This window comes from Siphateles boraxobius, unplaced genomic scaffold, assembly GCF_051911475.1.
Source record: "Siphateles boraxobius isolate OS27281-9 unplaced genomic scaffold, OSU_SipBor_1 19, whole genome shotgun sequence".
NCBI classification, from domain to species: domain Eukaryota; kingdom Metazoa; phylum Chordata; class Actinopteri; order Cypriniformes; family Leuciscidae; genus Siphateles; species Siphateles boraxobius.
This window is the reverse complement of record NW_027508799.1, coordinates 30,571,921-30,596,800: the sequence shown is the minus strand read 5'-3', so window position 1 is coordinate 30,596,800 and position 24,880 is coordinate 30,571,921. Positions and strand designations below refer to the sequence as shown.

Sequence of the window (24,880 nt, the reverse complement as noted above, 5' to 3'; positions counted from 1 at the left end):
TCCAATTCCAAGTGTTGAATTTTATATAACGATTTAAAAAGAAGTGCTGGGTGAGGTGATTTGTTCTCAGTAGTGTTTTAAGGGCTAGACGAGAGAGACAGAGAAGGACCCTCTTACTAGGGTCTTGATCCTCATGAGCTCACATGTCTGCAGCATCACCCCCACAGCTTTCTCATTTCTCATTGTCAGTTTGATTCGTTAGACTCCTTTCTCTTTGGGCTTTTTAATAGTTCTCTGGACGCTTGTTACCTTTGAGTTTTCAACACTGGAGGAGAGTGGAAGCAGTGTGCTGGATGGTACATCACTGTATGTCAATCTTATTGTAGTCTCACTTAGCCAGATCTTCAGACTGACTGCAGAAGTTCTGGACTCCATCACAGCTTTCATTGGCCAAGGACTGCCCAAGAGGATGTCTGAAAGACATGTAAAGCAACCAATCATAGTTCGTTTGGTTCCGTGTCATGTTCAGGGGCGTGGAAATGTAACATCGATTTCCTTACGATAACAGACCAGCATGCATCTAATAAATTATTCATTCAAGAATGTTGTGCAAGTTTACTGCAACAATGGCGCCGTGAACTACACATAATTTTGAACATCCAGCGTTTAGTTTATCCTTATAAGCACTTATCATCAATGGTAGCTTTCTTCTTCCATGAGGGGGTTCCATGACAGCTTTTTTTTCCGGGCAGAACGTTAAAGAATGCGACACGCACGTCTCCCGGAAATCCTGACGAATTCAACCAATAAGATGACGACTTTGAAACTCCCGAATTGCTTCCCGTTTGTGCCTTATTCATCAGACGTCGAAAACTGAGACTGGTCTTGTTATATTAAACAATAATAGTGGGTTACACTTTGTTTTAATGTGTCTGTGATAGTGTAATAATTAAACATTTAAGTACTGAGTAATAATAATAAAAGTACATGTATTTACTATGGTTACAGTAAGGAATAGGAGTTGGTTTAGGTTTAATTGAATGTAATTATGCATAATTTATATTTGTATTATAATATTACTACTTGCAACATGTGTAACAATGACATGTAAAATTGAGTGTTACCTAATAGTGCTACTATTTTGTCAAGATGTAAGGGGTGTTCGGCTTCATGCAAAGCGGTAAAATCACTTAACACGTGTGAAATTGAAACTTCAGAATGAGGAATATTATAGTATTTATTTTGTTGATTATTTTACAAATGTTGAAATTGGAGTCTAAAATTAACATTCGCCAAAATTGGCTTTGAGTAAATGAAACATTGTATGATTCCAGTTGAATTGTAAGAATGAAAATTTGGTCCCAATGGAAAGTCTACCACTTGCTTTAGTTTTTTGCTTTAACTCCGTGCCTGGTCATTTTACAGCCAAAAAACAGAAGGATTTATGACGATAGATTTATAAAATGTAATTTTTTTATCTCCGTTTCCCCAGCTGGAATCTGAGCTGGAGCAGTGTGAACGAGAGAGCGCCGAACTGCAGGAATACGCAAACTCCGTCCTGCAGCAGATCGCCGATCACTGCCCGGACATCCTGGAGCAGGTGGTCAACGCTCTGGAGGAGTCCTGCTGACTGGACCACAGTCCTGCCCCCTCCTCTCTTCCTACTTCTCCTTCCCTTTCTTCTGTTGTTCACTTCATTTCACAGGATGCCAGAACACAAACTCTCTCACCCTCACCCTCATGCACAATTCAAAGGACAGACACATACGGGAGAGACTGACAGCACACAAGTCAAGTGCACGCTTGGATTGGCTTTGGGGTGTGGGAATGGTGGGCTTTCCTTCTGCCATCCCCTACAACCACATTCATCCTCTCTGCACCTTCAGAATCCTGTTTACACTCACGTAAACACGGGAAAGAAGGAACCGAAAGGAGGAAATGAGCAACAGAGAAGCTCAGTATTATAAGACATGTTCACTTATTTAGTCTGTCTCTGAAAAGCGTCCTGCAGGAGGTGGTTCTCTCTGTGAGGGGCAGGAAATAGTCTCCTTATCTTGATATACACTATTGCCACTGCTCTTAAAAGCTGCAGGATTTTGAAACCGTTTTGAAGAAATTTACCCCCTCCTCCTCTCCCATTCCCCCTTTTTTGTAGATGCTGTGTTACTAACGTTAAATTATGGGTCATTCGCGCAGGGCAAAACTCCTGCACTTTCAAACCATCTGGTTTCACTCAAAACTTGGTTAATGCTCCGGTCGTGCCAGCAGATAGTCCGTGAGGACTTAAACATACTTTTACTATCGTAGTCAGTAGCGGGTTTAGATTACTGCAGCCCTCACCATCTGGGAATTCACTATTGACTTGGTTACTGGCTGATTTTCTCCCAAAGTCTCGTTCATAAAAGTTTTTGAAACGGACAATATGGGTAATGTTATCCCGTACGCACCTGTCACCAGCTAAAGAAACCACAGCCCTGGTTTGTGTCTGTTAAAGGTGAGAGGAAGAAAATTATTTGCCTTGGAAGTTGTAGGTTTATTGCTGCTAACATTTGTCTTTGCATGTGGCAGGTTTGGTTTGGTTATGTTTTTCTTTTTTTCCCGTGGCCGGCTCTCTGATGCCGAGGGCGTTAAAACAGTGGGTGTATTGCCGACACAGATGTTGTGGACGTAGAAGTGCCTCATCATCAGAGAGCAGCTGCCACACATCACTGGAATAGGAAAATAGGCACCTATCACTCATTCCATACTCTGAAAACTATGTGGTCTCACACTGGGATGAAGACTGGCAGTAGTTTCTCAGTTTGCTCGCTCTTGAGTTGGAGACTACAGGGTTGTTCTTTTTTTTTTTTAGTTCTTTTTTTATGGATGGGGTCAAATGAGAGTATTTGTTTAGATAACTTCTTTACTCTCTCTTTTTTAAAACAGATGCAACTTGTTTTTTGCGGTTGCTTTGTGATCACCCCATCAGAGATAACATCAAGCTTTGATCCCAAGCATCTTGCATGTACCATCATGCTCCTCTCTCTCTCTTTGCTTGGCTTCATATGATCATCCTCAGACCCGGGCGCCTCTGTTAGCACAGCCGGCAGGTGTATCCTTTTTCACTTTATGGTTATATGGGTCTATATCCGTTGTCATTGGGTGTCCATCTCTGGACCGACCACAGGAGTGATAAGACGCAACCTCGTTCAACTCGTGATAACCGTGGTTGCCTCATCGTGCAGATCGGACGATGCTTTAAAGTCCAGAGTCAACTTCCCCTCCCGCTGCCCCTGTGGATGACACTGGGCGTAACATGCCCTCTGCTCCTCTCTCTCTATATCTCCTCATCCCTCCCTCATTCATGCCTGTGTGTAGTTTATGGCTCTGACCTGCTGTGCTGTGTTAGTCATACTCCTCTCCGCACGATAAGCTCGACAGACAAGACAAACAGCACGAGATCACAGCGAATATAATCATCTCTCTCCCACACGCTCCCATATCACCACACCACCTCTCCTCATGCCCATTCTCACCAGCAAACAGACGTGAATTTGGGCCAGATTTGATTGACCTCCGAGTCATTCTGTGAGTCACATAGAATTAGTACACAAATGTCCTCCAGAGAGTCATGCTTGTTTGTCTCTTTTAGTGATTTAGATTAAAAGAGTAGTTGGGTGATCTCATGAAAACCTATTAAATAGGCCATATGTTACCCCAAAATCATTAGGAAAATGTTTTGCAACATTATTTTCATGACAAAAACATTTTCCGTAAAATTCTCGAGGCATTTGCATTGTTTTATTATTATTATTACTGTTTTTGATATTGTAATTCTCAATGTTTTTTCTCATGAGATTCTGATTACAAAAAGTACGGCATTACAGTTAAAAAAACATTAATTCAATGAATATTCAATATTTTATTTCAATTAGCATAAATTAAAATCAGTAAAACAAATACTAAATTCGTGTAAGCATTTTACAATTTAAGTATTTTTTTGTCACATTACAGTTGAGAATTTTTGAAATATTCTTGAAACAATTTGTTTTCATAAACAATATTTAATTTTAATTTTAATAACCTGACCGGCTTCGTGAGATCCACCCAAATGTATTTATAAATAAACCAAGCTAAATTTATGAGTATATGGGGCCACTTTAACATCATATTCCCACACTTATGTGGGCAATGCCAAGAAAACGCCCGTTTGCGTGCCATTCTCACCCTTGGCTCCGTAGATCTTATTGCAGTCATATACAATGCATCTTTATAAAGTATTTTATGGTTTAATGCTCTTAATTACCACTGATGGACTTCCTTATGAGGACATGAATGTGATGAGCAGCTCTGTTGGGCTTTTAAAATGAAACAGCTGATGGATGAGGCCCATCCTGTTTTTCATCTCTGTCGCTTTCTTTCCGTCTGCTATCTCATTCACACACAAACACAGTTTTGGCCGTCACCCGTGGGTCTCTAAAACATGGGGCTCAGTTATCTGCACCGTGGCTGAATCTCCCCGCTTAGACTAAACACTGACCCTTCGCGCACACACTCACTATCACAGAGACGCTCTGGCGATTTATGTCCTTCGGTACAGGAGCTGGCCTCTTACCGCCTCTCAGCTTAGAGCACTCCGGAGAATTCACTAAGAAAACAAAAAGAAGGAGCGCTGTGATAACCGGGATCAGATCAGAGAAAGAATGACCCGGCGCTTTTTCAGAGGGTGTTATTGTGTGTTGAGTGAGTGTCTCTCTGGAGCTCTGCTATTTGTGTGATTGCTGGTTATAGGCAGACCTAATCACACAGAAGAGCATGGAAATTCCCTGCAGGCTTCGGATCGCTCCGTATGTTCGGAGGCTTCCCTGTCTCAGTGATTCCTCTGTGTGTTTTTGAAGAATTAAAGAGATCTACACCAGCGTTCTCTGCTCTAGCGAATCACCAAAGCTGTAGCACTTTATATGAAGCCTGTATATATCACAGTATTTTGAATGCTAGTGTATTCATAATACCTTATAACACTGCGTAATTATAACAGTTTTATACATTATAAAACTTGCGTAATCGTGTTTACACCTTTAAAGACTGAAACGCATTATTAAACAACACATGAAATTTTGTATTTATCATGTTAATGCTTTTTATTTTAAGGTGTAACCATTAGATAAGTATTATAGTGCATTAAAACTATAGTCGTAATTATTCATAAGTACATTAAACTGTTAAGTTCTATTATGAATGTTTTAAGAATTCTTTTATAATGCATTATATAAGCTGAATTGTTAGAAAATAGCCCTATTCAGTTTGTATAATGCATGTATTGTAGCACTATATACCTGAATTCACTCTATATAATCACTTTATATAACTATACAGGCTTCATAGAAGGCTATTATATGTATTTTGTGACCGTGATAATGTACGTTTCATTTTAACGGTTAAAATTTTTTTCGCACACCAATCCCGTTAATTTATAGCGGAGCAGCTCATAGGATGTGGTCAGCTGACTTTCCATAGCGTTTGGCTTTTTACATCTACCTGGCTTGAAACTGTGTTCAGCCACGAGTGTGAATGAGCATGAGGTTTTGCTTCATGTTCTAGTATGAGCGTTTTTCATCCTCATTAAAGTCAGCGAGGCATGTCTGTGGAGGGTGAGAGAGAAAGAGCAAGCGTGGGACGGCCAGTGAGGGCCCGACTTCTAATGCGTATATTTTCCAGTCTCACATTTTGCTGTCTAGATTTTTACTCAACCCTATTTTGTCCTATGACAGAGACATTTATCACAATGTCTACTTAAATCCTTTTTTTTTGTCTCTCTATGTCCCATAATTCTTAGCATTAATTAGTAGTGCTGCGCACCCTGGCCTCCTGAGTTTTGTCATACAGATGCTATAATCCTATTTTATTTGTTACTAAAGACAAATACCTTGACACAACTGTGAGAACACTGCTAGAGACGTCTTCACACATACAGAAATCTATATTTATATATGTTAATGGCTGAACAATTTACACAAGCGTCTGGGGAAGAGAACACATCCTTCTGAACAAAATGGCTGTCTGCCTTTAAAAAGAAAAAGAAGGATCTAGAAACATTAACATTTGTCTTGAAATGAAAATTAAAGAAGAAGCCTTTCTAAGTGTCAAATCAAAGCTGTTAACAAAGATTTTCAAAATTGTTACCATGTGGTTGATGATGTACTGTTGCTATCTTCTCCGCATCTCGCTGGGTTTTGATTCCAACTCACCTTACAGCTGTTATTCTTTTCCCTTTGGGATTGTTTGTTTTTGTTTTGCAGTTCTTGATAATGTGCGTGATTGCAATGTTGAAAACTGCAGCGTGTTTATATTAGAAAACATGTATGTCTGTTCTCGAAGGCTGGAGAAACATCCGTGACCGTGTTTCGAGGGGACTGAGAGATGCCAAGACCTTTGCTTGAGAACTGTGATCCTAATAGCACTCTGGGTTGCTGGAAAGTCAGTGTTATTTTAGGTTTAGCATCGTTTATGCGTTTTCAGGAGATAATAAGCATGTTGCGTTGACCTTTTTGGTCAGATGATCAGCATCACTCGTCACAAATCCTCATTTGTCGTTCGTAGTCATTTATTGCACGCGTAAACACTCAGAATTTTTATGGCCTCCTAAGTATATTGCTTATTAAATTGTTTACTTATTAACTCTTCTTGAATTGTCATTATTTACCCAAACCGTCCGTCAACACGTCCACATTTTTCATGCATTACTTCCCTCCACTTAGTTTGATGGACTGAGACTGTTTAAAGCATGAAACCACATAAAACATCCACTGAAGGATTTGGCAAGTTTATGTCTGACTTTCCGTTCTCCATCTAAGCGAATTCGGTGCCAAACGAAGCTAGTCAGCTCTAGAAAGTGCCACAAATAATAACTTGCCTGTCGTTCATCAGCAACCAAAGCCAGGTCACGTGACCTTTTACTGTTTATATCATGTTTGCTTTCTATTTAAACCTTTAAACCTTAATTGACACAATAAGAGGTCAAACCGAAACCAACTCCAGCTAGATGAGACACCAGAACAGACGCCTTTATTAAGTGTATAATAGAGTTGAATGAAGCAGAATTATTCACAAGGACCTAATCTTCATTTCAATTCAGTGTGGTAACAGCCATTTTTTAGACTGTTACAAAAGTTCTGTGTGCCTATATAAGAGAATATGTAAAGCTTGAAGTTGGTGCTTAATGTGGTATCTTCTTTTTTCCTCTGGATTTTGTCCTAAGAGAGTGTCAGACCTCAATATCACCCCATTCACATCATGTTGTCTTGGCTCCAGCAACCCTGCCTTCTGTCACAGTAAAGGTCTGTCTTTTCTAATGATTCATGCTCTTTTTCTACGCAGTACACTGAAACACTGTCAAGGAGGATTCTCGCCCTTTCCCCTTTAATTTAATGAAGAAAAATAAATGGAAACATGTCAACTTTAACCCAATGCTGGTCATCTTTCATGTCTTTTTTTTTTCACATTCACAAAAAATACTGCCTTACGTCTGTGTGGAAAGATGAAAAGATTTCTGTAAAAAGAAAATGAAAAATAGCAAAAAGGCGTATTGTATTCAGCTTTTGCCTTTTGTATATATATAAACTCTATCATTCAGTCCTTTATTGTGTTTTGGTCTTTTCTGTCAATTACGATGCTCTGTTATTCATTCATATTCTACAATTTGTCATTCTTCTCTGTTCCAAACTTAGTAAGCTGCCTACCTAGACTGTGTTTTATAGATGCTCCAATGGAGGCCGGTTGATTCAAAAGGTAAAATGAATGCTGCCTTCATATTCTAATGTAGAATCCCATGTATCTTAAGTGGTAAAGATTTTCCCAGAATGCCTGTTGATTATGAAATCTGTTGATTATTGAATGCCATTCAATACCAGCTAGTATCCATACAAATATTTCACTCTAGTTGAAAATTGACCTTGTTAACCATGTGTTTTATGCTTATAAATAGCAACATGTTTTTGGAATCAATTGAGTCATGTTTGGTGGCTCTTTTAGAGCTTTCCAATTGAGTCATATTATGACGTTCAATTTCAGTTAGGATGCTGCTTCAAAGAGTGGCTGCTTATGTAGACAGTAAACAGCAGGATCGCTCACTAGGTTGTGGATCAGAGCTAATGTGTTCTATAATTACTCTGAGTCAACCCATAAGAGTCATCTGTGTAAACTGTATTGTTGCAGTGGCATCTCCAGTGTTCAGCGGGAGCCTCCCGAGTGTCTCTCCAGACAGAAAGAAACTTGTTTGATACCAATGCCTCAACCCACAAAAAAGGAACACAGATGGCCCGTTGAGATGTCTTGGTTTCCTCCTCCAGCTTTTTGTACAGACCCCCCAAGGACTGGATTTATTGCCGATTACACATCAGCACTTAGGCCACCCAGCAGAGTTCCTGTTCGAGTTTACACTCCTCATTTTACGATATACAACTTGCATGCAGTATACATCAAGTAGCGACTAGAGCATGTAGAGTCGGGAAAGATCCCATCGCTTTAGGGAAATTCACTGGCTAAACAACAGGCAATGAGAAGAATATGACCACTATTTAAGCCACCATTTAAATGTGCCAATTTCAAGGGAATTTCCCCCTGGGAAGGCCTTACTTATGTACTGAGCCTGGTCCAGAAATCACAGGAGCTGTGCCCGGATTCATACTTTCAGAGTATGTGCTGTTCCATGAAGAATTAACTTCTCAACCATTAATGAAGTACAAGGTATGCAGGTGTGTATTATAAATACATTTCCAGACAGGCTACATCCATACTGCAACTGCATAGTAGGGAAGTAAGCATATTCTGGACAGAGTTGTGGCATTCAGAGTTGAATTAAGTGTGCCTTTTAAATTGCAATTCGGTCCCATATTTTGAATTGAATTTGAATTAAGCAAGCAAACGGGATGCAAATTGCTATTTGAATTGAATGTCAGCAAGTATAATTAATAGCCTGTTTGAAAGTTTTTCAATAAGTTTTTAAAGCCTGATAAAAAATGGATGGATTGATATGAAAAGAGCGATAGATAGATAGATAGATAGATAGATAGATAGATAGATAGATAGATAGATAGATAGATAGACAGATGGATGGATGGATACATGGAAAGATTCCAATTCAACTTCCTATAGATTTGACCAATTTATATTGACACTCATGAATTAAAGGCAAGCCCATTCTAAATGTTGTGTGACCCTGATTGTGATGCAGTGAGAGTTGGTGCACCTCAGGAACGAGGGAGTCTTGAATCATCACGCTGCTACTCCTGGATAAGCACACCAGCCAACAACCATCTCTATCCCATAAAGCCCTATATCCAAACAAGAGTGGCCTGTAGAGCTCTCTTTCTGTTTAAAGTGCATGTATATATAGAAATACTTCTGCATATGTTTTTACAGAGAGGCACAGAGGATAAGAGGTCCGTGTGTGGGTGTGGAAATGATGTGGTTTCAGCCGTAGTGGCCAAATGCACACTGATTGCAAAAAGAAAGCGGAGAGAGTGAAAAAGGAACAGCAAGCGCCTAAAATAAACGGCGTGTCTATAGGATAGAGAAACATGGAAAAAAGCCTGTTTTTTCACATCACTTGACTTCATGAAGGTCATAAAGAAAACAGACCCGTCACTTACATGAATGTGGTGCATTGTCTGGGTTCTGTGGTGAGTCGCACTCGACAATTTGACCGTATTACTTGGAAATGGCATTATCATAAGCAAAGTTTGCTTTAGCGCATATAGATGTGCGCTAACTACGTGACAGCGCATAGGGGAAGGTTATGAGAGAGATATGCGAGAGTGTTTTTTTACCCGTGCAAAACTCACTGAAACAATGCACAATGGTGGTCTTCATTTCTCTATGATAGTTTGGACCCTGGTTATGAATCATCTTCCTCCCTTTAAACAATTATGCTTTTTTTTAAATCTTAAGTATCAGCACACTTCTCTTCTTCAAACGCTCGATTTGAGGTGTCATTCATGTCGGTGCTGGATGAGTTACGGCCTAAACTTTCATATAAGGTTGGCAGTTTGTTGAAATCCCTAACCTTTAGTGTGAGCAATAGTTACAGTGATACTTGCCTTAGCAAGCAGAACTAATGATAGATTGAACAGAATGCAGAGAGTCTTTTTTTTGGGAAAACATATTTAAAAAAAAAAAGATAAACAGACCGACCTGCACTGGGATTTTACCTGTACTGTAAATCAGAAGTGATCTTGCTGAAATTAACAGGCTTGTTGAGAGTTAAACAACTAATTACAAGGCCATTATTAAGTGCACACGCACGCACGCATGTACAAAGAACCAGACATGTAAGAGTCATTACAAGCTCTGACAGGTTTCTAGAGGATGATCTTACCTGGAGCTTCAAAAACAGCCCTGGATGAAACAGCAGCTCAAAAGAATGTGTCTCTGTCCCGATCCAACTGCTGAGAAACCGAACAATGTCGAGACGCGCTCTGGGAAACTGCTGAAATGGCTTTATTTCAGTGAAGAAGACAAGCTTGCACTCATTTTAGATATAGGTAATGAATGGAGCAATTCTGAGAAGGGTTTTGGAACCGAGTCCGAGCCTGAGGACAGGAGCTGGGTTTGATTATGTACAGGAGTGATCGGGTCCTGGGATGTTTGTCAGATAAAAGCTGCATCATGTTTTTAGCTCGTCTCTATCGTGGCCGTTTCGACATGCTTACACTTTGCATACATTTGATCTGCCATGGCAGACGAGAGGGAGAGGGTTCAAATGCCTCGTATTCCCATGACAATCGCCGTGTCAGTCAGCTCACCATTTCCACTGAGAGACCGGTTCGAAATGAAACTTTAGAAGGTCCCTTATAAGACCTTCATCCCTCAATGTTGTTACAACAATTGGGATGGGAAAAGGGCTCAGCAGATTGAGATGTTATCGATACTTTTGTCAGAATCTTTCACACTCATTGCCAGCAGAAAGCTCCAGATGTTAGAGGTGGGCACGCAGCGGTAGATCAGGTCCATATGTGCGCCGTGACTCAGGAGTGTGTGTTCTGGAGGAATGGAGTTGGGTCTGACCCGCCGGCCCCTCCACGCTCGTTAAAGCAATGCCTTCACATGTGGAAACCCGAGACGCCTCTCCTGCGTGTTTGTCCTCCATTGTCATCTACCGTTGGTTCAGTCGCTCCATATGGAGCCCAGAGCCAAAAGTATGATTGTTGTGTTTATGCAATCTGTGTGCAGCATGAAAATGATCAGATTCAAATTACAGCGCACTGTTATTCAAAACCGCGTTGTTAAACGATACAAACGTTGCATATTATTGTGTCATGCTTATATACGTATTATTCCATTTTATACATTATGGGTAGATGTAAAATGTGACAAACTGTTTTAAACAAATGTTACTATTCTCCTAAAATTATATATTTAACCTAAAACTACTTTTCTTTTACATCAAGATTGTAGGTAAAAAATACTTTTATATTTTAAATATATTTACTATCATGTTAGTGCTTTCAAATCGATTTATCACGATTAATCGCATCTAACATAAAAGTTTGTTTATTTAATGTTTGTGTGTGTGTGTATATATATATATGTACATATACTGTGTGTGTGTGCGCGTGTGTGAGCTTATTTACTGTTTATATATATATATATATATATATATAGCATACTGTGTGTATATGTGCGTTATATAAACAAATGTGTAATGTTAGATGCAATTAGTCTGATTAATTGATTTGACAGCACTAATTTATGTATATATGTAAATATATTTATGAAATGTTTTATAGAAAGTGAAACATTGTAAATGAGTATATCAAAACTCTTGAAAAGTTTTAAATAGGTTTCCCAAAGTATACCTAGGCCTGCCACAATAAAGATCATGTCTCTTATAAAAACTAATTACTACAACTTTATTGTCTGACTAATAGGAGCAGTGGTCGGGACGCTGTTCCGAGTGTTCTTCGAATGGCAAGGCGCTGTGTGAGGACTGTGGTTTCTCTCCCTCCTCTGTGTCGAAGCTGGAGAGATGGGGAGGGCAGGCCCATGAGGAGGCAAAGCGCAAACTAGTCAAAACTCACTCTTTCACCCCCCTGCCCGCGGACTGAAGCAGTCGCTGGAGTTTCTTCGTCGTCTGCTTTAGGTTTGGGTTTAAGAGCCCGAACAGCATCTGGAAAGAAAAGAGGGGGAAAGTTTGAAAAGGTTTCCGTATTTCCTGCGCAAAAGGGGGATTTAATGCAGAACTGAAGTTTTAAGCGCAAAAGTTGTGAATGCATGAGCTCTGTGAGGTGGACTGAATGACTCCAGACTGCTTTTGTCTGCTAATTTCTTTAATAAGGAGGAAAAGGCTTTAGTCGCTCCTGTTGCGCACCGCACGCGCAGCGCTTTGTTTGCTCTCTTGTCAAACTATCGAATGTTAAATTGACACCTGTTGCGTGACGTCGTAATGCACTGTTGCCGGTGAGTGTATCAAAAGTTTGAAAAAATTAAATCGAGTCAATTTCGCGGAACTTTTTTTTTTTTTTTTTGCAATGGACAGCGCCGTGTTTTGGAGTAGCTATGTTTTTGTTTTAAGTGAATGAAAGAGAGAAAAACACTGGAAACTCGAGTTGAATTGATCGGAGGTGGAATTGTTTTATGTTTTCAAAAGCAACTACTTTGTAAGCGCTTCAAAAGAACACAACGGAGAGCAGAAGACCAAGTTCAGCTGTCAAGACTTCAACTCTGGAACTTTGCAGGAACTTTTGGAGACCTACACTGAACGGATAGATCGAAATCTGCAAACAAGTAAGCTCTAGTTACTATCAAACCTAAAAGATGTAGTATACATTGTTTGGAAAGGACGTTTGTTGATGTTGCCTGGAGCGTTTGGTTGTTTCAGAACATGCCTTGAGAAAGGCTTGTGCCGGCCAGCGAAACGTACAGGCTTCATAAACCCGATTCATCTCAAGGTTCCTGCAAAAGTATGTTTTTGCTTAAGGCATGATAGAGAGAGAGAGGGGTGAGCTGCTGCACCATCGGTTCGAGCAATTACAGAAATTAGTTACAGGAGGAAAATCACTGTCACCTTCCTGAGGTCACACTGCTAGTTGTAGGACTCTTTGTGCAAATGTAACAGGTTTACTGGGGTAAAAATAACACAAATTCTATTCTCGTTTAACATTTGATTTGCGTTTATCCTGAAGGATATTAAATGACAAAACGAGTAGCATATTATCTGAATCAGTAGGATCTCTTATTTGACACCCACAGACGCTTTCATAGGCTACATTTTTTTTAAATAATTTTAAAAAATGGAAATATTGAGCAGACAGGGAGTGTTTTAACACTTTGCACATAATGGGACCGTGTGTAGGCCTGCGTTTGACACAGCCGTGCAATTCACTAACACTCTCACGATTATGTTTTATTGTTATCCATTTTTAATTGCAGTTTTGCCTGCAAAATAAATGTTTCCTGTTTGTCGACCATTTGGATAAAAATAACATGGAGCTGAAGTGAAATTATTTTAGTATTATTTTGAGCAAGTAAATTACCACATAGGCTACATTCACGCGCATAATGTGCATGTTTTCTACAACCGTGTTTGTAGGCTTGCATCCCTACGCACTCTTTGTGCTTGGCATAGGCTAATTTACGTAAATTGTAGATTTATGAACTACATAAATATATAACAGACAAATATGGAAATACTAGCTAGCTATATAAAGTTGGAGAGACGCAGATTCAAAATATAGGCTACATAAATAAATAACAAATGTTTTCATCACTCCCCGTTCTCACCTAAAGAGTCTTATTTAGGCTAGCGAGCGTTTAAATACTAATATCCTGTTAATTTTATAAAGGCCAAATGTTTTAAACGACTCACTTTTTCACATTTAATTTTAGACTGGGATACTAAAATAATCTGAGTCACTTACCGGTCTTTAGTCTAAGTTTGGGGCACATCTTTCGAATTGAGGTCAAATGTTTGAAATTAAATGGATTATCTGGATCGTGCTGGGACTTCCTTGCGAAAATAGGCTACTTCATGTAATGTGTTGAAGCTGAAAAATGATTGACAGTTGCTGACTTTTGGTGCAGCTTTTAAATAAGCCATCTGTAGTTTGTCAATTAAAAAAAAAAAATCTCGTGCATTTGAAATGCACCAGGAACAAAATAATGGGGGTTGATTCTTGAAGCCAGGATTTTTAAAGTGTCTATTCTTTTACAGCAGCTGTTGTTACATATTTGTGCAATTTAACCGTGTTTTCAAACGTTGAGTAACTCCAGAAATTAGATTACAAATTAGTGGCAGCGCAATTGTGTAGGCTCGCGAAAGGAAGTTGTTCACCATGAGGAGATAACCATAGCAACAGTACGCTGCTCGAGCGCTTGCCGTTAAGATCAGTACTGGATAGCGACGAAATCATTATTTATCGTGTTATTATATATTTACACTTGAAGGGATAGTTCACCCAAAAATGAAAATTCTGTCATCATTTCATTTACTCACCCTCAAGTTTTTCCAAACCTGTATGAGTGTCTTTCTTCTGTTGAACACAAAAGAAGATATTTTGAAGAATGTGGGCCCCATTGACTTCCATAGTATTTTTTTTTTACCTACTATGGAAGTCAATGGGGCCCATCAACTATTTGGTTATACCAACATTCTTCAAAATATCTTCTTTTGTGTTCAGCAGAAGAAAGAAAATCATACAGGTTTGGAAAAACTTCAGAGCTAGTAAATGATGACAGAATTTTCATTTTGGGGTGAACTATCCCTTAAAGAAATATATCACATAGTAGCCTTTAGTGTTTTGTGTGAAACGACTTTAAGATGGTTTTCTAACTATGATTGAAAATATATTGATATATTGTATAATAGGCCTATATATATATATATATATAGGCCTATAGTTTCTTTGTAAACTAGTTATTTCAACATCTCGAGAAAGCTACGTCTTTTGTTTGAATCCTGGAAAGGACACTTGCTAATATATCTTCATCTCAAAGTTTTTTTTTACATGACTTTTTCATTGAGATGTTTTGCATGCAAACTGTCAAAGGCATTCACATTGATTGAAGATTATCAAGCAATAACTATCTGTAACAAAATTATATTAACTTAATTAACTTTTCTTTTTTTTTCCTTTTTTTTTTTTTGCTAAAGTAATTCTCCATAAAAATAGCTTTTACTACAATACTTGACATTTTTAACCCTAAATTATTATTTTATATCCTGTGAGATTCTCATGGATTCCAAACTGTGAATTATTATTTAGGTCTTAATGTGTTGGAAAATAGAAATCCGTTCCTTTTCTGAGATGTTTTGAAAGGTTAGCAAACATTATGCAAACGTTGCGTGCTTCTGTTTTGTTTGATTATTATGGATATTTCTTGTCTTGCTCTCTCCACAGTTTGTGTTTGTGTAATGTAAAGCTACCTTTTCAGTGCCTCTGGAATGATAAGAAGATTCTTGTCTGCTGGGCCAAAATAGTTTCTAACCGCAAAAATATAAACAGGTGTCGTTTAACCAAACATGTGAAGATTTAGAAGTACTCTGAGGCTCTCTTTTATCAGCTCCAACTGAAGAACAGACAGTGGGAAGCAATATCTCCTGTTGTGTGTATAAACGCTGGCTGCGGGTTTCATTCCCCTATATATTTCATGGATTTGTGTTTTACCTTTTCTCCCTGCCAGAGACTGTATTTGTGCAGGTTTAATTGATATGCCGGTCCTGTGTTAAACGTACTGGCCAGATGTGCTGTATGCAAGTCCTTATCGATACTTAAAAACGGTCATTCTTACACATGCACTTCTTTCCTCTAGCTGACCGCTCTCTGAGGTTAAGAGGGTCCATGGAGTCTGTACTTTAATTTGTCGTTTCGTGACTAGTATTTCTTTTAATGCTCCTTCTTTTTGAGCAGGGCGGTTCGTGTAAGAGCAGACGGGCATCCGTCTTGTATTTGATTATTCCCATTTTTTCTGCAGCGACGTGGTGATTTGAATCAGCATGAATCTGAAAATGTGTTATCCACAGTGAAGTAAACATCTGAGGATGTGTATGGAAGTGCGTTTGTTGAGGTTTTCCTTTTCTGAATTAGTTTTAAAAGAGTTTGCGGCTGTTTTCTTTGATCTCATAGCCTAAAGCCTCGTTTTTGAAGGGAAAAAGGGTCGGATATCTGATCAAGAGCTTGCTGTTTAGTTTTCAGATGTTTTTAGCTTCGTTCCTCAAGGGTTTTCCCCTTTTTATGTGTCTATCTGTTTTTCTGTGGTATTTGGAATGTGACGGGGGCTGGGTTGATTAAGACATTGATTCATTTAATGAAATGTTTGAGTTCTGTGGTGGAATGAGAAGCTGCAGACACCAGTCGTGTTTCTGTGGCCAAAGCTCTGGGAAACCTCTCAAAAGCTGATTCAGAGAGATAAAACCGTCAACAGCCCACCTGCACAAGCCAACCTGCCTCTCTTGCCTGAGCACGCGCTTCACACACACACACACATCCCCCATCATCCGCAGCACACACACTCTTTGGCTCTCTGTCTGTTTTTCTCTTTCTCCTATCACTTACCTTTCTTTCTCTGGCTTTCAGGAAAATGCATACACACAAACCTTCATGCAATCTAACATCATGTACTAGGAATCAAACGCGATCTGTGAGGTTGTTCTTTGTTGTTCCTGATCACCATGAACCAGATGCCTCTCAAAAGTGTGACAATACTCCCCGGCAGGCCCTGCAGTCCTTTGAGAGGTTAGGCCTCTGTCTTTTAAGTGCAAATATTACCACCCCCTGCTCACAAGCACTTGTGCTGGCCTCTGACTCTATCATGTAAGCTTTTCTTTGACTGATTTAGGGACTGATAAACGTGTAGAAGTGCCTACTGTCTGGCTCGAGCCTGATGTGTCTAGCGTTGATGTGTGCATATGACCCTTTCATCCACATTAGAGATCAAACACAGTGGCAGAGCTAGTCTTTTTTTTTTTTGATTAAAATTGCTTAAATCCTATAGCAAACAGATGCAATGGCCCCGAAATAATTTGACATTTATTTTGTATTATATATATATATATATATATATATATATATATATATATATATATATATAAACATGGTCAAATGTGTTAAATGGAGAAGATAGAAAAGCATTCTCATCTCATTCATAGCTACAATCGTAAACTAGCCAAAACATTTAAAAAACAACTACACATGGGGCGTGTAAAATGCCAATTCTGCAAAGTTCATGCAGACTCTTGATGGGCCTGACCATAGGTCAGACATTGTGAATATGAGGTTATGGGATCATCATTTTCCCAGCTATCCCAGACTTATAATGCAGCGTAAACTATAATCTTGACTTGCTGAGCAACTATATAACAGTTCTGCATTGCACTGCAGTTATTTTTCGCCAGAGATTATGGGCTTCTGGCTGGAGATGTTTCCTAGCTTGTAATCATGTCAGAGCCAGTGTTATTTGTTCAGATGCTCACAAGAAGCCCCAACACCAGGTGTGCACTCTTAAAAACATGCCACTATTTCAACACCGCCTTGAGAACAGCAGGCTGCGTTCATCGATTAGAGACATTCAGGCTGTGAGATGCTCACGTTTTGGCCTCTTGCCTTTCTCCCGTTGAAGGGCACAGCGTATCGACATCATGTCTGAGTGTGAACGGGCTTGTCTGACTGTGTGTTGTTTACCTTCATCACCTGTACCGTGTATTTTGACGTGCGTCAGCATCTATCGCTCACACACACACACACATGCGTATTGACGTACTGTCCAGACACAGACAATGATCAGCAGAAGTGCTGCGCGCATCTCAGACACAGCATGAGTAATGCTGAAATTAGAGTGCCACGATTGTTGGTGCGGACTTAGCATGACATTTATCAAGTGCAAAAGAAGCTGTCGTAAGCAGTGTCAGCTTAAGCATGTTTATAGATAGCTAGCTGAATAATAACACACAGTTTAATGTCACAGACATTTGAAGGAAACTTTATCGCCCCCTTGAGTCCACTGCAATGTAACGTTAAGTATGTACAACAAAACATGAAAACAAAAGCTTGCATTCATGCTTGTTTGCTAGTGTAGAGTATTCATATGGCCTTAAAGTTTCTTCCCACTATGTATGCATATTGAAATCTTTCCTCAACCACAATGCACCCATGAAACGGTGGCTGTGGATGTTACCGGTGGAATAATACATGATGTTTCTCCCCACTAGGATGTATTGTCAGTGCACCATGGCATCGACCCAGTGTAAACACAGCTGTATGAGACACTTCTAGCCAGCTGTTAATTTGTGAGTGTGTGTGTTCACCTCTGGGTGTGAAGAGAAGATTCCCCGTCGGCATAATTCAGGTATATTCCAGCACATTAATCAGCTATGCAAAAAGACTGCTTATTTAGATAGTTTTTCATGAGAGAGAATAGATTTTACAGATATAGACTGCTGTTTTGTGCATATTTGTGTGTGTGTGTGTGTGTGTGTGTGTGTGTGTGTGTGTGTGTGTGTGTGTGTGTGTGTGTGTGTGTGTGTGTGTGTGTGTGTGTGTGTGTGTGTGTGTGTGTGTGTGTGTGTGTGTGTGTGTGTGTGTGTGTGTGTGTGTGTGTGTGTGTGTGTGTGTGTTTTTTTAACCACTTTAAGGCCTGTGGATTCCTGCTCAAGATCCAAAGTGTTGTAATAGATAAAATCCATGCATGTGAATCTCTCCCCCTCGCTGTTAGATAATGATGTGCAAAATTGGTTGTCTTGATAGTGAGTGTTTGAGTGTGGCCTGGGCAGCAGGACGGGTTTGGAGCGCAGCAGGGTTTCTGGGACTTGTTGAAGGGTGCAAGAATGGATGATCTGCCTCTTTCTCCTGATTTTATGCCTTAATTGAGCTTTGCTATGGTCCAGAGTCTGGCTCCTAAGTGTTTACTGTCTCCTCTGTGATCTGGATATTAGCGAAGTACGTGTTTGAATGTTTGTGTGTGTTTGTGTATTCACATGTACATATTTACAAGAGATGTGCACCAGAGGGTTTTTTGGATAATATATTTTTCTCGCTTACATCCAAACATTCTTAAATCAAGAAATAATTACTTCAGATGATAAATTGCATGAGATACTTAGTCTTGTTTTCTTGTTTTTGAGGTTAAAGCTTAAAACAAGACAAAAATTCAAGTTAGGAAATTACTTTTTTCAGTGTAGCAACTATACTGGGTCCTCGAATGGGTATATACTGGGTCGTCCCCCCCCCCCCCCCCCCCCTTTTAACATTTTTAGCTTTAGTGTATAATGTTTTTGTTTTAGCAAGAAAAATCACAAAGCACAGTCACTCAAAGGCAGTTATTCTCTATATCAGAGCGCACGGTTTCTGAACTCCCTGAAACGCCTCCATTGTAGTCTTGCGTTCTCTTCTGGGAACGAACACGTCACAATATTACACATTAAAATAATCCCCGTCCAAGTAATTTCCCTCCAAAAAGGGATGAGGCCTGGTTGAATTAGTTAGTAGTGTGTTGAAATTTGTGGTTATGGTAAGAGGTGTGATATTTCCTAAACACGCTCAACGCAGTTGACCAAAGGAGCACATTGCACCTTTCTGAAGGAGGGGCTTCACAGAGACAGGAACTAAACAGAGTGTTACTGACAGACTGGGAAGAGAGGTGCTGCAACAAAGTCAAATATTTGAAAAAAAAAAAATTTAACATTCAAACATGAAAACATATTCTAGTAGACTACAGGGCTGGGCAAATCCAGCCCTCGAGATCCACTTTCCTGGAGAGTTTAACTCCAACTCTGATCAGACTCACCTGCCTGCTGTATTCTAGTAATGCTGAAGACCTTGATTAGCTTGTCCATGTGTGTTTGTTTAGGGTTGAAGCTGAACTCTGCAGGAAAGTAGATCTTGAGGGCCGGAGTTGCCCAGGTGCCTGGCATAATAGGTCCTCTTTAACCTAGACAGAACACAACACAATGGAGCATTGTTATAATGGTTTAATAATAATTAATAATTATTTTTAAATATTTAACCAATTCTAAAGGTGATGATACAAAGGGCAACTTTTTGGGCAATGTCGCTGGGCAATGTTGCCGTCAACAGGCAACCAGGTGAGACACAGGGCCGACGACCGATCTAAATTATCCAGATAGACATTTATTGCCCATTTTTAATAGGAAAGTGCCCAAGCAACAATCACTCGGCAAGATTGCCCAGCAACATTGCTCAAAAAGTTGCCGTGTGTATCATCACCTTAAGACATGGAATATTTTTGCATGCTTTTGCTTCAAGACACTGGAAAAATTGGGCGATACAATGCAGTGGCTATAGATGTCCATCTGCAAGCTGAACTCTTTTGACCTTCCCCTGATGTACTGGTTACACTAGTTCGAAAACTGGTAATGATGATACCAGCACTAAGATACCATGCTGGAGATCAGCATCGACAACATGCTGGTCTTCTAACCATGGAATGATCAGTCTGTCTACCTGTCTATACTAGTCTTGCGTTCATGCTAGCTCACAAATGGAAAGATTTCTATTTAAGTATTGCCATGAGATCTGTAATGCACAGTTTGCATTGGCAGGGTTTCAACGAACTGTACCTCATTAATGCATTGTGTAAGTCATTCTTTTTACACTTAACTCATTATTTTCCTGTGATTTAGTGGAAACTAGAACATATCAGATGTAGAAAAATGTGGTTTGCTGTTGCACATAACTGATCACATTCTGCCTGTAGTGTTTATTGTAGATCTAAACCAAAAAGTCCTTCTCCTTGCACTATGACTTCAGGCTGCATTTCATCATAACCGATTGTTTCTGTGAATACTGTTGGAGAGATTCAGGTCTATATGCATTCATGAATGTTGCTGTAGAGCAAATGAGTATTACTATGCATTATGCATTAGTCTTTTTTTCTGTAGCGATGTGTTGCAATCGGAGGGTCTGACAGAGGCAGCACTAAAGAGCTGCCGGGGGATTTAGGTGAGAGCGGGTGGTTCTGCTCTGCACATTTGAACACATTGAGTGAGGAATTGGGTTTAAGGAGTGAGCTAAGGAGATTGCAAGGGCACTAGCAGAGCGCCGGTAATAGACTGGTATAATAGCTGTGTAAATCCTGCTTGAGCCTTCACACACACACACACACTCTCACATATGGCCACGCTTTCTCTAAAACACTCTAATTTTCTCCTCTCACATGTTTTCTTGTTCTTCCACCAATTGAAACACAATTTCCCCACAGTTTAGCTTCACACACATGCACTCGCTAGACGAGAGACTGACCTCGCTGCCCCGGCCCTCACAGCAGCCTTAATTGGTGTCATTAAGAGCTCTGAAAGCTGGGAGATAATTGGCCGGGCCCACTTGAGCAAACAGGACTTCAATGGAGTCATTTACCAGCGTGATAGGGTGAGGGTCTGGGGAGTCCTGGGAAGAGGGCTGACAGCGAGAGAGGGGGAAATGGGGTGTTTGGGTTAAAAAAGGGTTTCTCTTAAACAAGATTTTAGGGGCAAATGGTGGGAGTTCACCTAATCTAGGGCTGTGACCTAGTAACACTGAAGCACAATGTGCTGTTATTGTTCCAAATTTGCCTGCTCTGAGATGTGTCTCTAGTTCATTTTATACAGTCTGAGGCATTACAGATGTTAAGAGTGGTGCACCATTTTCTTATTAGTGATGTTTACTAAAGCACTCATCACTACTTAGTGTGAATGCTACCTCAGAACATGCAGCTTGTTGAAGATAGGAATGCTACTTTGAATTTAAGGGATCGAATTTGCATTTTTCTCCTGGTTTGGGCCAGTGTCATTTTAGTATAAGTACTATAATTTAATTAAAGTTATAATTTATAATTTAGTTAAAGTTTTAGTCAGTTTTTTGTGTGTTTGTCTTAGTTACAAGTTAATGATAGAAACTCTAGGTTGGACATATTTTACTTTCAACTGTGAAGCGTTTAGTGGTGGTTTTAAAGCCTAAAATTGCAGGGGTATTTTTACTTTATTTCTAGTCATTTAAATGTGATGTAAATGTGAACTCTGTTTCTCATTGTTGCTATTCCAAGTGTAAATAAAGGGTGAATGAAATGGGTGTCTCAGACTAAACATGCAATAGAACTTGTGGTTTTGTTTGCTAAAATTCAGAAGCAGACCCTGAATGGCCTTTCTAAAGTGAAAGGAGACCTGCGAGTGCTTGGTTCTGTGGAGTCGTGGTGGGCTCTGTGGGGGCATCAGGATGTCTGGAGGGATTCGAAACAGCAGCAGGTCTTTTGTTGAATCCATTGAGGTTTCCCACTCCACTGCCACAACATTATGGCTTTTATTAGAATCCCCTCACGTGTTCACAGAATCAGATTTGGGGGGGGGGTTGGTAGGGGGGACGAAGACCCCAAATGCGCCTTCTGTCAATTTCCCTTTTAGTCTATAACATGCTGATGTGTCGTTTTCCTCTCTCTCATTCCTTCTTCAAAGCATCTTTCTTTTTTGTTCCTTTTTAAAAGTTTTACTTTTTTCTTGCTTTTTTTGCTTTCTAACAACACCCCTAATAACTCCCTTTCTCTTTCTAAAGCCTAAAACCTTTGCCTTAGGCGCATTTCACGACTGATTTCACCTCATTGTGAGCTAGTTTACAGAAACGCACCGATTTCATCGCTCAAATGGACGAACAGAATCTTGGGTTCCATTAATTCGGTGAGCAGCATTTGGGAGCAATTTGGCATTTTGCATCATCACTTTCTCTCAGCTCTTACCACCTCTCCTCTCCACTCTTTTGCACGGATGATGAAAAGATGGATTCTAACCCTGCCATTAATGAGGATTAGCGGGGTAGGGAATGTTTGTCAGAGAGCCAAGCAGATCAAAGATGCTGCTCAGCGGACCATGAACTCCTCCAAACCCGTGATACCAAGAGTATGTGGTCTTTACACCAGCAAAACAAACAACCAAGCAGCAACACCCCTGGATAAAGAGCCGGGTGTCGTGGCTCGTCTCTAATGCTAGCGAGGCACATCTTTACCGTCTGGCCCCAAATGACACAGCAGGGGTCCGCTCTGTGTGTCCCGGGCCGGACGGCTGTGTTGATCTATTGTAAATCACGCCTCTTTCAGCCGGCCAACCTAAACACGGCCCCGGTGAATGGGACTCGTTGGACTGCTGGTGTGGTCCTCTGTTTATTTGCCTCCACATCCACGGAGGCTCTTTTAAAGAGCCATTTAGAGCGTGCAGAGGCCTCGAGACGACATTTAAAGCAGACGCTGGACAGAAGGCTCAACAGGTGCTGCGTTGTGCATCTGTGTGTGTGTGTGTATCCGAGCATGTTAACTGTGAGTTAAGGGTCCCTCGGTGGTGTTCTGCATTCCAGTAGTGTCATTGTTATTACATGGCAAACATACAGATGTTTAGATAGATGATTAAATTGATTTGCAGTCTGTAAATCAGGAGGAATAATTATTATAAATGACCGATATGAGTTTTGGCTGATGACAGATATAATGCATTGTAAGATATTTAAATATATTCTATTTAAATTGTATAAAATATTTAGAATTTTCATATTATTAATATATTATTTAATAGTATTATTTAGTATGAAATAAAATATATTAAATATCTTAGTTTTATATACATATATTAATTTACATGTTTTGTCTATATAATCATAATTGTTATATATATATATATATAATTCTAAAAAATAAAAACAATTTAAAGAAAAGTTCTCCTTTCTATTTATTTAACTTTTCTTTTAAAAATGAATTGCCAAATTGGAATTATTTATTTGTATAATATTTGGGAATACTACAAAAAAATATTACAGTTTAAAACTGTTTTCTGTTCACTACATTTTAATTTATTCTTCAGTATCACATGATCCTTCAGAAATCGTTCTGATATGCTGATTTGCTGTTCAAGAAGCATTTATTATTATTTTCAATGTTGAAAACAGTTGTGCTGCTTAATTTTCTTTTTGAAAACAGTGATGCATTGTTTTTCAGGATTCTTTGATGAATGGAAACTTCACATGAACAATATTTATTGGGAATAACTTTAAAACAAACTTTCAAATTTGATTAATTTAATTTGATTTAATTTGGCTGAATAAAAAAAAAATTTGAACTGTAATGTGTGTGTCAAGCCAAGATGTCATACACACAAATAATCCAACATTAATAACAGAAAATGTCCATTATTCATTGTCAAGGCTGTCAGTAGGGCACAGTTATGAACCAAAACCAATAATCTCAAAATGACCAAATATTACTGACGATTTGGAGTGGACAGTGAGTTTCATTAGCGATGGATTCAGACAGTGATGGGACAGGGGGAGAACTGCACAGATTGGACGATGGCACAGACAGACGGGTGGTTAGCAGTTTTGAAAGACGGTTGGTGTAGGCAGACAGATAGATGGGCCGTGATGTGAGGGTGAAGCCTGTGGGAGCGCAGGGAGTGTGAGTGCCCTGCCGGCCTTTCTGCCAGCGTGACGGCTTTTGGTGAAGCTCTATGCCCTGAGGTCCTCTTCTTCAGCGGTGAGATGGTGGAGCAGCATGTGTGTGTGTTAGAGAGAGAGAGAGAGAGAGAGAGAGAGAGAGAGAGAGAGAGAGAGAGAGAGAGAGAGAGAGAGAGAGAGAGAGAGAGAGATGGAGACAGTTGTATGCAGTGAATGCCAGTTATAGCCTGGTGTTTGTCAGAACTGTGATTGCGGTGAATATTTGTGTGAGAGAGAGGGAGAGAAAGTTGAAGTTCGTGTGTGTTAGTGCCATTGTTTATGTGACATTGCAGTTTGTGGCTGCATGTGTGTGTTTGTGTGGAAACTCTTCAACTTTTGTGAATGATGGTGTTAGAGGGAGGGATAGAGAGGAAGATGGACACCAGTCATATCTGGTGGGAAATATCGCCCCTCTATGGCAGCTTAGTGTCACTGCTCCTCCGGCTGTGGGAAAATGGACAGAGAATTGATTTCTGAAAGCTGGAATGCATGAGAAACAGCACTGAGTG

The 24,880-nt window shown here is 39.7% G+C and overlaps 2 protein-coding genes across 7 annotated transcripts in view; both read left to right on the top strand.

Moving 5' to 3' along the window:
- erc1b (ELKS/RAB6-interacting/CAST family member 1b) overlaps positions 1–7,554 on the top strand; it is a 213,808-nt gene extending 206,254 nt beyond the window's left edge. For all 6 annotated transcript variants that reach the window (XM_077235008.1, XM_077235007.1, XM_077235006.1 and 3 more), the window contains one exon: positions 1,433–7,554. In XM_077235008.1, the coding sequence (XP_077091123.1) occupies positions 1,433–1,570 (138 nt within the window). In that variant the 3' untranslated portion in view covers positions 1,571–7,554. The remainder of the gene's footprint in view (positions 1–1,432) is intronic.
- Positions 7,555–11,909: 4,355 nt separating this feature from the next.
- The window catches only part of wnt5b (wingless-type MMTV integration site family, member 5b), a 74,966-nt gene continuing 61,995 nt past the window's right edge, over positions 11,910–24,880 (top strand). Inside the window, exon 1 of the mRNA XM_077234973.1 lies at positions 11,910–12,702. The gene's annotated coding sequence lies outside the window, so the exon portion shown is untranslated. The remainder of the gene's footprint in view (positions 12,703–24,880) is intronic.